This window comes from Amblyomma maculatum, chromosome 9 (assembly GCF_055883805.1).
Source record: "Amblyomma maculatum isolate TAMU_Amacu chromosome 9, ASM5588380v1, whole genome shotgun sequence".
NCBI lineage: Eukaryota > Metazoa > Arthropoda > Arachnida > Ixodida > Ixodidae > Amblyomma > Amblyomma maculatum.
The window spans coordinates 84,881,644-84,896,228 of NC_139352.1; the positions used below are offsets into that span (position 1 = coordinate 84,881,644).

At 50.2% G+C, this 14,585-nt stretch overlaps 1 protein-coding gene across 1 annotated transcript; it reads left to right on the plus strand.

Annotated features, from left to right (window-relative positions):
- Nucleotides 1-6,316: 6,316 nt before the first annotated feature.
- On the plus strand, nucleotides 6,317-12,366 carry LOC146179658 (uncharacterized). The gene is made up of 3 exons (XM_084580233.1): nucleotides 6,317-6,368; nucleotides 6,453-7,373; nucleotides 12,344-12,366. The coding sequence occupies exons 1-3, from the start codon at nucleotides 6,317-6,319 to the stop codon at nucleotides 12,364-12,366; spliced, it is 996 nt and encodes a 331-aa protein (XP_084436359.1).
- Nucleotides 12,367-14,585: the final 2,219 nt, after the last annotated feature.

Genomic DNA, 14,585 nt, shown 5'->3' on the forward strand with positions numbered 1-14,585 from the left:
GAAGATGGCCTCGATGCTCCAAGGCGAGGATGGGGATGTCGTACGCCGCACCTCCAACCAAATGTTACGAAGCGGCAAGCCGATGAAGACAGGAGACAGAACATGACCAATGACGATGGTAGATGACGTTTAATGAATGTTCGCGGCGGGCCTAGCGCGAGCGCTCCTGCCCGCGCCACTGCCCGCTTCTTCTTCCTTGTCGTCCGTAACAATATGAAGGGCTGAGGTTGAGCTTATCGCGAGGGCGATGGCAGTCTCCTCCGCTTCCTCCGGGTCGTTGGTAATGACCGAACGGCCGTGAGCTATTGACGCTGACAATTTACTATCACAGTTGGTAAAGCAGGGGTGAGCCCTAGTACGACGCCTTCCATCTCGGAAATAGCAACACGAATGAAAAAAAAGTATTGTTACAGCGAAACAGTATATTATTGTGAAAGCGATACTACGCAAGGTCTAGCTCCTCGTCGCTGGGTGCCGTGTCTGTGTCCGTGGTCCCTCATGACTAGTGAATTCACGTTACCCCTCGTCCACGGGCAGGAGCTGCCAACTCGGGTCGCTCCTTTCATATGGGAGGGTGATATCAGAATCAGCCTGCCAGAACCGTTCGCATTCTCGTTACCCATACGACATGCAGGCAACTATGGGAATAATGTAGCAGAAAAAGAAGCTTCCGCCGTTGCTCTCGCAATACGACTAGGGTTAACCAGAGATAAGCCACTTATTTTATTATAGCGAAAGCGTCACTACGCTAGGTTATAGCAGGTCTTCATTTGACACTAAATTTGTCCTTCATGTGACTGACCTACAAGTGGATGTCCCATTTCGCGGTTTTGTATACTGCTCCTTCATTTCCCCAAAACTGAACTTTCAAAGACATACTTCAATTCTATCAATCCAGCCATGCAATCCGTCTTAAGACCTGTAAGTGCCTCACCTTTACACCAAAACATTGCTGTGCCCGGCAGTATTACAATACTCTGAACCCACTTGCCATCGTATTTCTTGAATCATTGCCAATGTTTCCGAGCAGTTCACACCGGAAATCTTGTTAGGTGGTGATGGTAGGCTTGCACTTTTCGAACTACATCTAACAGCGTCTCCAAAAGCAAAATAAACATTCTGCAGCTTGCGCTCCTCCTCCCACGCTTTAAACGCAGCGACCCGTTCGTAGCTGGTAAGCCAGTCCTCAACGTCTATGCATCGGTTGCCATGGGACAATGTGAACATACGTGCAGCATAGAAGGGGAGCGGCAGGGCATAAACGGAAAGCTGAATGGTCCCTTTCCACAGGCCGCTGGCAAATGAGCCCCAGAAAAAAGAAACGAGGATATTACGGTATATTGTTTGCAGGCAGAAATTTCTGCATGTAAGAAGCAAGCAGCCTTTTATAGTTCTGAGAGCAACAAACGTATGCTCTGAAAGTAATCGCGGAAAAATAAAGCTTGCTTCTGACGGCGAACGAGTTAAATCCAACGTAAGGCGTCGTTCCTGCTCCCAATGTCAAGTCCGGAAGCTGTAAAAAGTGGTCCTTGGTGACAACCAAAGACACAACAATTTTTTGAACTTTTCACAGGGTCCATTGCTGTCCGAAATGTCCTCACCGGCCTACTGCAGCAGAGGAGTCACCATACGGCCGGTGTAGCGAGTTCGCGTCACATCCTCACTCTGGACGCGCGCGCCGCCGCTCATGGCGCGCGCTTCTCTCCATTGTTGTTGTGGCGTTAGGAAGACGAAAAAAAATGCTGAGGCTTAGCTAAGGTCAAGCCTAGTCAGATGCGAAGCATATTGGTGGCTTGGCTTGGAAATGCACGGTTTTTCCTTGGTTAACCTCGGAAATACACGGTTTTCCTTGGTTAAACTCGGCAATAGCATGACTCGTTCATCTCGAAAATACGGCAGTATAACTGTGTTACCGACACACAACGAACATGATGAACCCCGGGCCAACGCTGATCGATTACCACTACGCGAATATGTACGCGTACCAAAAGCTGTTAGAACATCGACGTGGTGAAGGGATCAATGATCATGAATTTTTCGGCAACAACACGGTCATATGGGAAAGCCTCCCCGTAAACTATCCATGTCCAGCTGGCTTGGCATGCAGCAACGGTCGTTTCGTCTTCACTAGGCATGGTTGTGAGGTCACGTCATGTATACCCTTCGAGCCATATCACCGCCACGGTGGTCCTTCAATTACACCACCGAAGCCCATAAAGCGGTCCTTACGAAAGCTGTTCAAAACCGAATCACGCAATTTGTTTTGTTACCTAGACGAGGAAACGGTAAGTAGTGCATACGAGCGCGTGCCTCGCTATAAGAATGCCATTATGAGAGAAAGATGAAACTGCCTGCAAACGATACCGCTACCAATGACATACCCGATACACAGATGCACAATTGGTTCAAACTGAAGATGACCGACGAACGGTGGAGGTGTTACGCAGACAACCCGGCTATTTACAACTTGGCTGCAATGTACAAGTTACCCCTGGTTCATCTCGATAGTGACTCCGAAACGTACGACAAGCTTTATCATATTTTGAACTGAGACAATAATTCAAGCATTTATTACGGCGTAACGCTACCTCACTTCAACGAACGGTATTGCAAGCACCGGGTAGGCATATCATACGACCCGGAAAACATGGAGTGTTACCGAACGGTGGGGCAAGCAATATCGAAAGATTTTGTGATGGGTACTCTCGTAAGGGAATTATTTGTCTCTATACACGGTTTCGATGATTGACACTACCCAGTACCTCACCGATTCGACGAATAGTTAGAGACAAACACACGTGTTACTCTGCTTCCTTTATTTTCTCCAAACCAATAAACACACTCTTGTCATCCGTAAAACTATGACTCTTAGTTTGTACATCACTTATTCGGTAGTGTTGCCCACTATTCCTGTACAAAACCAAATCTAGACTGTTACCCCACTGGGTTGTAAACCCTGGTTGCAGTTCACACAAGTTGACGCCATATCGTTTTTCAACATCTTGCAGAAATCCTTTGTCCCTCACTGGGTCCTTATTAAAGTCTCCCGTGCAGATCAACATCCTTTTGTCTGTTCGTTGTGGCAGTCCATCTGCCATGATGTTTATAGAGTCGCATATTGAGCACGCCGCTTGGCTAGACGTTCTTGACGCTCTTCATCGGTCTCTGTAGCACGCCGCAGTTTCGCTTCTCATTCCAACGGGCAGCCCTGTCTTCAGGAGGCATCTCAACTCCGTGTGTGCCTAGCAGAAGGTGTTGTTGTGGCTGTAGGAAGAAGGAAAAGAAAATACACGGGCCTGCTACTGGCTCTGTAGCTGAGCCACCTCCGCTGCCTCGTGCAGACAAAAGAGAATATAGAGAAGAAAGAAAAGGAAGAGGGAAAGAAAGACGCGCGCCGCAACAACAGCCGTCGTCCACCACCAGCGGTGGCGTGTGCAATGACGGCCTAGAACAGATAAAAATTCGACGCCAGGCTAGCCCCCGCCGCAAGCGGCGGTGACCCACCTGTACCAACCCCATCAGGGGAGAGCACTATCCAGACGCACCCCCCTTATATACCGTCGCTCCGGCATCACGTGTTCACTACAGCGCACCTAACGGTAGAAGTGGGAAGCACATTGGTAGCGACGCCGCGCTCGACCGCGCGAGCCGACTGCCCATCTCTCTTCTGCTCTGACGTCACGCATCACGTGGTACTTCTTGATAGCGACGCCGCGCTCGACCGCGCGAGATGCAGCCCGGTCTCTTCTCTGCTCTGACGTCACGCATCACGTGGCAGGTCATGAAAGGTGGCGACCCCGCCGCGCTCGAAGAGCTGAGGCTTAGCTCTAGTAATATGCTTCGCATAAAAAAATGCATGGGGCTGCTACTGGCTCTGTAGCTGAGCCACCTCCGCTGCCTCGTGCAGACAGAAGAGATGATGATTGATTCATATTATGCGTGATCCTTCCCTCGAGCAGTGGGAGGCCGTGTTGGCCAGCTCAGACCCGGTCGTCAAGACCAGGGCCGTGGAGTGGGCCCCCCAGGTTGCCGTCAGCCATGGGTTGATGGCCATCTAAGACGGAATCGTGCACACATGCTGTCTGACGAAAATAAAGATTTTCCATCCATCCATATAAGAAAGGAAAGGCACGGTAACTGTCTCACTTGTTTTCTGTGGACACCTCAACCGCGCCGTAAGGGAAGGAAGGAAGGTGGGAGTGAAAGTGAAAAGAGAGAAAGAGGAGCCGTAGTGGAGGGTTACGGAGCAATTTCGAACATCTGAGGATCTTTAATGTGCGCTGACATCGCACAGCACACGGACGCCTGTTCGTTTCGCCTCCATCGAAACGCAGCCGCCGAGGTCGGGTTCGAACCCGGGTACTCAGGCACAGTAGTCGGGCGTCTTACCACTGCACCATCCCGGCGGGGCAGAGAGAAGAGAAGAGAAAATAGAGAAGAAAAGGAAGAGGGAGAGAAAGACACGCGCCGCAACAACAGCGGTCGTCCAACACCGAATGAATGAATGAAAACTTTATTGGTTCTTAAGAAGTAGTAGCGGAAGAGGACGGAATCTTCGTCTTGAAGTCTGTGTCCTCCTTGGCTGTGGGTGGGCCCCTAGTCCAGGGCTCCACTGAGTCGGGCCACCTCGCTTGCGCGTGCTATGAGTGCCCTTTGGGCCTCTGGCTTGGAGCTGGTGAGCCGGCTCTCCCATTGCTCCGCACTGAAACGGTGGCGGGTGCAATGACGGACTACAACAGATAGAACATCTGTGGCAGGCTAGCCCCCGCCGCAAGCGGCGGTGACCTACCTGTCCCAGCCCCACAGGGGAGACTCCCTTCTCTCCAGTCCCGCTTCTCTCCGGACTTACATGCGCACAGTGCCTATAGGAAGGAAACAGTGTGAAGGAAGAAGGGGAGATAGAGGTATCGTATTGGAGGGCTACGGCGCACTGCGCTATAATGGCTTTCGCCTCTACAGTGGTCCAAAGCTCCCTCTAGAATGTTTTGTGCTCAGATCTATTTTTGAACCAGAAACTTATTAGCAGTTCTGTACAGGCAAAGCAAGGAAATCCAATTCTCTTGTGTCTTCTTCGTAGATGCAGATTTAACCATTCAAATTACCTATTTTATTCTTCTTGCTTCATCTATTTGTTCGCGCCGTTTTATGCCACGAACGCAGCAATCGTATTTATGTCCGACTCCTGTGGGATGGCACTAGCGGATTAGCAGTACGTTAGACTATATAAATATTCGTCATCATTCTGGTCGTCATTGACGTGATTGCCTTCCAGCATTGTTATGTTCCGCGTTTGCTGAGGAGGCTGCTGCGCACCAAAGTTTTCCTGCGCTCCCCTCGGAGGACCCGCCTGTCCGGCGCCGCGTTCCTATCGCGGCTGCCCAAGCCCCGGATCGAGTCATGGCACAACCAACCAAGGCGCAGTCGTTCACATTCACGGTGCCGGAACCTGTTCCGGTGGACAGCCTCATCGAAACTATCGAGGAGGTTGTGGGAGTGGGGGGACTGCAGTACCTGCAGCACCTTGGAGGTCTTCGTTTCCTGGCCGTCGTGTCCTCCATGGCGCAAGCGACCAAAATGGTGTCGAGTGCCGGAAAAGAAGTGCCGCTGGAGCAGATGGGAGCTCCAGTGGTTTATGTGACGGTTGACCGTCTTCTCCCGTGCGTCAGCGACGAGGCTCTCGCTGCAGCGCTTTCCCCGTACGGAAAAGTCCGATCAGTCACAGAAGTAGCGTTCCAGTCTAGGAGCCACGTCCGGAACGGGATGCGGCTGGTCAAGTCGGAAATGACGCGGTCACCTCCCAACTTCCTGATGGTCACTGGGACCCGCGTGATGCTGGAGGATCGAGTAATGAAACATGTGTATTTCAGGTGCGGCGTTGAGGGCCACATTGGCGCTGCTTGTTCGGCGGTGCGCTGCGGTCGTTGCGGCGCTTACGGCCATGATAGTGCGAGTTGCCGCTCCGCGTGCAAGCGCTGTGCGGCGAACATCCAACGGTGGATTGTGTTCTACCGCGCTCTTATGCAGCGGCTGCCAAGTCGAGAGAGTGGCGTCCGTGTCCTGTGGAGCGGGTGCGGTTCGCAACAGCTCAGCCAATTTCTGGCTCTTCTGCCCAGCCAATCTTTCCTGTGACACGTCAAAACGATCAACGGATCCAGGAAGGTACACAGACCCTAACCGCTGCCATCTTTTGGATGTGCCCCGTGATCTTTGAGAATCAGCCAGTGAAAACGCCTCTGACAGCCACGCCGCCACACTAGGCCTCGCCTCATCGAGGCGACCTTGTCCGGCGCGCCGCGTTCCTCAGTCCCCAACAACCATGGAGGAACCAGTGGATGCAGAGATACCCAACCCACAAGACTATCGCCCTGGTGAGTGGAAAACTGTCCTACGTGCTTATCGAGCTCAAACCTCAGATTCAAACGCGCCCTCAAAAAACCCATTAACGTCCTCAGTTCACGTCAACCCTAACGGAAGGAACGCCGGCGCGCCGTCGGACGCTGCACCTGGAACCTCTCGAGCCCCGCTCCAGGAGACGCCGCACTTACTACGCATGACGCGCGCGGTTGTGCACAAAAGTAAACAACTTGCCGCGCTGCCGGCAGGCACGATCCGAGTCGTATTTTGCCCGAGAGGCGGGCTCTCCCTGGAAAAGCTTCCAGCTCCAAGTCTCTTGCAGGCACTGCATGCAACTCCGAGCTGCTCAGTGATGGGCGAACTGCACATCAGAGTTCATCCTACAAACAATACCTTCATGGTAGCGACGGTGGCGGAGGCAACAGCTCTCGCCTTAGTGAACATGCAGGAAATCACTATAGATGGCAAGAAATTCCCGGTAGCCGCGTATATCGCGGCACCTCCAGCGGCAGTCAAGGGTGTTATTTCAAATGCATACTGGAATGAAGCACCAGATGAAATACTAAAGGACTTGCAGTATCGCAACCCGGAGGCCAATATCATAGCGGCTCGACGCATGGGGAAAACGTCGTCAATTCTAATAACATTTGCTTCTGGTCCGGTACCCCACACCATCAAGTACATGTATGTTGTACATCGATGCACCAAATTCAAGGGCAGCCCTGAAGCTTGTACAAACTGCCGGAAACCTAGTCACAGGTACAATGTGTGCCCTCTCCCAAGAAGCGGACTCTGCCCCCGATGTGGAGAGAATCACGACAGGCAAGAAGACACTTGCACGCCGAAATGCATTCTTTGTGGTGGGAACCACCTTACTGGTACAGGCTCATGCAAAGCCAGGACCCCCCAGCCTCGACGACGGACAGCGCCGAAACCCAAAACAGCAGTGCCCACGGCAAAAGACTTTCCACCCCTAGTGCCTCGTCAGGATCACCAGCCAGCCTGGACCAAAGCCAGCAGTACACCCCAAACATCACGGCGGGAGGAAGAGATAGCACTCCTGCGGGAAGAGGTAAGGCATTTAAGGGCAGCTGTTAGCTCTATTCCTTCCACATCCAACCAACCCCCTCAATCGCCAACACCCCAATCGTTTACACCCGTCCCAAAAAAAAAAAAAACGGAGACGAGAAGACGTTCCAGACATTGACTCCAAATTCAAAGACTTTGCCCAAAACCTAGAAGCCAAGATTTTGGCTCAGACTCAAACGTACATTGAAACCGCCATGGCTAGGCGCACAGAAACAATTATCAGACAAGTAACCACAGCCATTATGCAACAGATTCCAAAAATGATTTCTGGAATGCCTTCGAACACCCCAGCTGACAACCCTACAACAACTTCCATCCTTCGCCCTCTTACCCTCCAGCATGGCCCTGTCGACAGGAGGCAGTAACCCCTGACTACGCATTTTGCAATGGAACTGCAGGGGGTTTCGCCGCAAACGAGACCCCCTGCAGCAACTACTCTCTGCTTCCTCCACACACCCCGATATATTAGCGTTCCAGGATGCTGGAACAAATGTATCACTGCCAGGATGCGCTCTGGTACCCTCTGACATCACTCCCAACCCTAGGGTTACCACGTATGTTCAACACTTAATTCCATACACTTGTCACGAATTACACTCCCCGGTGGCTCACACATATTTAGAATTAATCCCGTCTACTCAGAAATCCTATCCCCTATTCATCCTTAACTGTTACCTCCTTCCGAGACAGCCGGTCGCCGAATTAATTGCTCTCATTAAAGCTGCATCCACAGTGGCAAAAAAGAACCCCCTCATTATTATAGGCGACTTTAACTGCGCACATGTAGACTGGGGCTACATGCGCACCAACAAGAGAGGAGCGGAATTACACAACACCCTTCAGATGCAGGGCCTCTCTATATATAATGATCTCAGCACACCTACAAGAATCGGCAATAGTGTCACCACCGATACTAGCCCTGACCTTACATTCGGCCGAAACCTTCCAACACTGGTATGGAGCAACTCGAATGAGACCCTGGGCAGTGACCATTACATAATAACTATAGAGCTTGACTTTGCCAAAAAAGCTGAAATCTACCATGTCCGGCAAACTAGCTGGGATATTCTGCGTAAGCACAGAGAGGCCAGAACATTAAAGACCCCCTTTAACCTCCACACATGGATGACACAGCTCAAGGAGGATGTCCAGGCTTTCACGCAAACTTTAGACACCACCACCGAGACTCCCATTGCAGATAGTAGGTTAATGCACCTTCTCGAAGCACAGAAGAGTATCCTTGCGCGCTGGAAAAAACATAAGCATAATCGAAAGCTTAAACTTAAGCTGGCGCAAATTCAAAAGCAAATAGAGGAGTACAGCGCCGCCCTCAGTAAACATAACTGGCACCAAATATGCGATAGGTTGCGAGGTAATCTCTCCTCCTCCAGGGCCAGGCATCTTCTTCGACACATGATAGACCCCGCACAAAATAAAAAGGAAACTCGGCTTACCCTCAAAAGGCTTATCCATAAACATCGATGTAGTCAGCAATCGCTTTTAGCCCAACTGCAATCAAATTATACTACTGTGGGCCAAGCAATATCCTATCCAGATTACATAGGCCCTGATCAACCCTCCCTAGATGCCGCCATTATGGAGATCGAAGTTAGATCAGCCCTCCTTAAGCTACGCAACTCAACCCCTGGAGAGGACAAAATCACCAATGTCATGCTCAGAAACCTAGATGACCGTTCTATTTCCCTGCTCACTGAATACCTTAACGAGTGGTGGGAAGCGGGGCTGCTGTCGGATGAATGGAAGCGCGGTAAAATAATATTCATTCCTAAACCAAACAAGCCCATGAATGCCCAAAATCTCCGTCCCATCTCCCTGACATCATGTCTGGGGAAACTCTTTGAGCATGTCATCCTCACCTGTCTTACGCAACACATGGAATCCCACGGACTGTATCCCCATAGCATGCTAGGTTTTCAAACTCATTTATCGGCGCAGGACGCCCTACTACAGATTTCAAATGCTATCCTCAATGATATGCCACACCACACCAGAGCAATACTGGCAATTGACCTCACCAAAGCATTTGATAAGGTCACGCACAGTGCTATCCTGCAAGGCATTCAAGAGCTGCAGCTAGGGCCATACATACTTTCTCGACGACGCGCCCCACTTTCTGCTCGGGGATTTCAATTGTATTTTAGACATAGTGCGCGACATCAGGGGACCTGGTCTGGGCGCCTCAATTTACCACGCGAAAGAACTTGGAAAACTAGTGCGATCATTACCCTTAGAGGACGCGTGGGTCACTCTTCACAGAGACCATTTCGAGGCAACACGAGTCTGGGGCCAGAGCGCGAGCCGAATAGATCGAGTTTACATTCCCTCCGCCATGGCCCTGACTTACTACAGTGCGAGGTATTGCCTTTCCCACCAGGCCTTTAACTAAGTGATCCCCTCCCGGTCACGGTTACCCTGCGAGCAGCCCCGGGCCGTGGAAACAGCCCCCTGATGTGGCGCATGGATGCAGCGGTACTACGCAATGAACAATGCTTCACTGATATACGCCGAGAGTTGTGCTTCTCTGTGGCAGCAGTTAGTGACATAACACCTGTTACGTGGGACGTGCTGAAAACATACTGGCGCGATGTTCTTGTGTGTGCGGGGAAGGCGCGGCGCATCCGCATTACGACCATGGTGAATGAAGTTTTGCGCCGTATGCGCATCGTACGGGGCGGCGAAACGCTTACGTTCCCGATGCGCGAATATCTCGAGACGCTGCGCGAGCGTTATCACCGCATCCTCGAAGACAGTTCTCGCGCATCACTCTCAGCGGGACCACGAAACGTGCCGCTTGAGGATACGCGGACCTCGCACACGCTGGAGCCGTTGGCAAGCGCTGTAACAGGCTAACGGGCGTGGAGAGCGTCACGTTTGCGGACGGTACGACGTCTTCGGAACCCGCGGACATCCGCAACTCGCTTAAAGAGCATTTCGCGGCCTTCTTTTCGTCACAAGGCCTCGACTAGAAGGAGCATTTTTAAGAAGCTGTCGGCTCTTTCTGTGGGCCTCTCCCTCAACTTCCAGAAGACGCATGTTCGGCACTTAAGAAGCCGGCAACTTTGGAGGAGGTGCGTTATGCCTTAGGCGCCATGAACCACTCGACCGCTCCCAGTCCTGACGGACTTGTAACGGGTTTTTATTCTACTTCCTTTGACATCCTCGGTCCTTGTTTACTTAGGCTCATAAACTGTTTACTCGAACGGGGCGCCAAGCCACCCTCGTTCACTGTCAGCCGTATCGTTCTAATACCGAAGGAGGGCATGACGGCGTCGAGTCCCTCATCGTGGCGACCGATTACCCTCCTTAACACCGACTATAAACTCGTAGTCACTTTTCTAGTCCGTAGGGTGCGAATCTACCTTCAGGACTTGGTTAGCCCATACCAGTCCTGTTCGGTACCTGGACGATCGGTGTTCGCTTCGCTGACACTGACGAGAGACGCCTTCGAATACGCCTCTGCCAAACAGGTCACTTCAGCTTTTGTTTCCTTAGATCAGGCAAAGGCCTTCGACCGCGTAGAACATGGTTACTTGTTCGCTGTGCTCCCCTCATTTGGTTTTCCTGACGAATTCGTTCAGCTCCTACGCGCCCTTTACACAGATCTTAGCAGTGAATGGCCAAATTGCCGCCAGCTTTCCGATTGCGCGGGGAGTGCATCAGGGGTGCCCGCTCTCGCCGGTAGTCTTCATACTTTCGCTCGACCCGCTGCTGCGTAGGGTCGCCGCGGACAGGCGTATTCGAGGTTTTCCGTCAGTTGGACAGGAGACTGTCATTTTATCCGCATACGCGGACGACATTTCACTCTTCGTGTGTGACAATGACAGCTTCATTGTTTTTTTGAACATCTTTTTAGAATACGCAGCTGTATCAGGAGCGCAGCTCAACCCAAAGAAAAGTAACGCTCTCCGCTTCGGTCAGTTCAGGGGCCCTTTAGCCGCCGCCGTACCGTTTGTGGACTCAGTGCGTGTACTTGGCGTGCTGTTTAAGCCAAGCGGAGTCTCCCCCCGGACATGCGACGTAGTTCTCACCCGAGCCACGCACGCCCTTTCTAACGCAGCGCGTTTCAACCTCGCCCTCGATGCTAAAGTTAGTGTCGTCAAGACACGAGCGTGCGCTTTCACCTTTTTTTGTGGCACGTATCGCGACAATCCCGCACCGGGTGGTGAACAGACTCACGTCCCTTATAGGGACTTTTGTTTGGGATGGCAGGAGAGTCGCCCGTGACATCCTACACCTTCCGAGGAGCAGGGGAGGCCTTGGCCTTCCGTGCATCCCGACAGTGACTCGAGTGCTCGCGTTAAGGCTGGTGGAGAGGCTATTAGCTGACGAGTCTTACCCTGGTCGCTCGCTCATCCTGTACTGGATGAGCATGGCGCGTCGTGTGCTTACACCCGAACAATACCTCGGTCCACAAGCGGACAGACCTCTGCCTTTTTACCGCGAGGTTGCCGAGATAAAGTCGACTCTAGATGCAGACCTGTCAGATGTTAATGTAGGCGACCTACCAGCAATACGCATCAGCGAATTAGTAGCCGTTCGCAGGCTTTCAGCTGATTAGCAACGTGAGACCGATGTACGCAAATGGCGAGCGTGAGCAGCTTGTCGGCTGCCAAATGAAGTGCGAGATTTTGACTGCCTTAGGCGCTAGGGCGTCCTCCCCACGAGACAGCGCCTTGCCAGATGGGGTGTTGTACCCAATGACCAGTGTGCCAACTGCGGTGCTCCCGAGAGCATCGCGCATGTTTTTTTCGAATGTGTAGTTGCGAGAACAATGTGGCGGTTCGCATATAGGATGTTTATCGTCCGCATGAACCCTGGCGTCAGGTGCCGGCGCACCACTTTTGAACATCTTGTGTTCCCTGTGGTTCTGTTTGTGTAGCGGCGTCGCAGGTGGCTCGCTGAGGCGCGCCGAACTCCCGCCCGAACAATGTACCCAGCCTTGCAGAGGTTTCGCCTCGTCGTCTCTAAGAATCTGTCTGGACAGTACTGACGGCGAGACGTGGTTTCTGCGGCGCTGGCACACGCGCTTTTATGTTGTACGAGGCAGCCGACTTGAGATGCCTGTCGTCCTTTATTAGAACCCTCCTCGTTTATACTCTTTTCCCCCTCTCAGGGTAATCATGTTATATTTAGTTTATTAGGCATATGTAACCTATAGTGTTTTGTATAGTGCTTTGTTTTGTGAGTAATGTATGTATGTATGTATGTATGTATGTATGTATGTATGTATGTATGTATGTATGTATGTATGTATGTATGTATGTATGTATGTATGTATGTATGTATGTATGTATGTATGTATGTATGTATGTATGTATGTATGTATGTATGTATGTATGTATGTATGTATGTATGTATGTATGTATGTATGTATGTATGTATGTATGTATGTATGTATGTATGTATGTATGTATGTATGTATGTATGTATGTATGTATGTATGTATGTATGTATGTATGTATGTATGTATGTATGTATGTATGTATGTATGTATGTATGTATGTATGTATGTATGTATGTATGTATGTATGTATGTATGTATGTATGTATGTATGTATGTATGTATGTATGTATGTATGTATGTATGTATGTATGTATGTATGTATGTATGTATGTATGTATGTATGTATGTATGTATGTATGTATGTATGTATGTATGTATGTATGTATGTATGTATGTAAGCCATTTTGTCTCGGGGCATTTCTGCCCTAAAAACCACTTTTGCCGCCCGACATTTGTGCCATAGTTTTCTTTTTCTTATGATTGGCTTTCTTTAAATTTTCCCTTGGGAGTTTCCCATTTTCTTTTATTTTCAATTCGTTCTTGCCTGTGATAACCCCTGGTTCGGGGCAGGCTTTCCCTAACATTTATTTGGTTTTTATCATTTTGAGAGAGTTTATAATAAAGGGAGTCTCTCATGAACAGCACCTCAAGTCATGCCCAACGGAAGATAATTTCCAGTGCTATGAGGAGGATTGCTCTCCAAAGACATTCTTTTGTCTTATAATGGTGTCTCCCATGTAGTAAGGGGGCACTCAAGCGTCATGCAGGGGGCGTCGCGCCCACATATTTGTTCCAATGGCAATAAAATGTTTCTACCACCACCAGCTCCCACCTTCCGCTCCCACCTTCCTTCCTTCCCTTAGAGCGCGATTCAGGTGTACACAGAAACAAGAGTTACAGATGCTGCGCCTTTGCATTCCTGCGAGCCAATTATGAAAGTCACGCCTCACATTTCAACATGACCACGCATGGTACACACTGCAAAAATAATTCATAAATTATGCGAGCGCCCGCACCGAACTGCAGGGTAATACGTGCAGTAACCGAGAATTTACACCCTCACAGAGGAAAGCATCATATTTTGATGTAGTTTGCATATACACAGCTGGCTTGGTAGTCCGGATCTCTAGCCGATCGTTCCTTGGCTTTTGAGGAAGGCCTAGCCCGGATATAGCCCGCCCGCATTTTCCTTTAAAACATATTGCTAGACATTTGATGAGACGCTTGATAACTTTGGCCACAGCGTTTTCAAGTCTCTTAAAGTAATATGTGTGAAAAATAAAATAGTTGTCTGTAATTCTATATACATGTCTTGCTAGAAATATATGGCTCATTCTACCGAAAATGGTGAAACAGCTGATGAATTGCGCTCAAACTTCTCATTAGGAAGAACCGTAATCGTCGGCAATCTTGTTTTTTTTTTTTTTAAGCGCGCCAAACAGCTTCCCGAAACAGACATGTGGATACTATTTGCCATCACTCTAGATGGCGCGATGCAAACATGTAAAGCCTTAATGTATTGAGGCACCCTAGCAGTGAGGAACAATGAGTGATTTCAGTTTCCGGCCACATCCATGTAAAATGCCGTGCTGATGCGAAGATAGCACATCTTGTTCACGTGTTTTGATCTATATCGTCGTGAAGAGTAGCAGCACAGTCAACTTTTTACCCGCAATCTCTTCAGTATTTAAGAAGCTGTTGGCTCAGAAGACGCATGTTCGGCACTTGAGGAGCCGGTAACTTTAGAGGAGGTGTGTTGTGCCTTAGGCCCCATGAAATAGTCGACCGCTCCCGGTCCTGACGGACTTGTAACCGATTTTTATTCTACTTTCGTTGA

Excerpts from the sequence above, each read along its gene's own strand:
- LOC146179658 (XM_084580233.1), top strand. The coding sequence starts at position 6,317 with ATGGAGGAACCAGTGGATGCAGAGATACCCAACCCACAAGACTATCGC. Across the intron at positions 6,369-6,452 it reads CCCACAAGACTATCGCCCTG|TTCACGTCAACCCTAACGGA; the intron begins GTGAGTGGAAAA and ends TAACGTCCTCAG. Across the intron at positions 7,374-12,343 it reads AGCCTGGACCAAAGCCAGCA|CGGCGTCGCAGGTGGCTCGC; the intron begins GTACACCCCAAA and ends CTGTTTGTGTAG.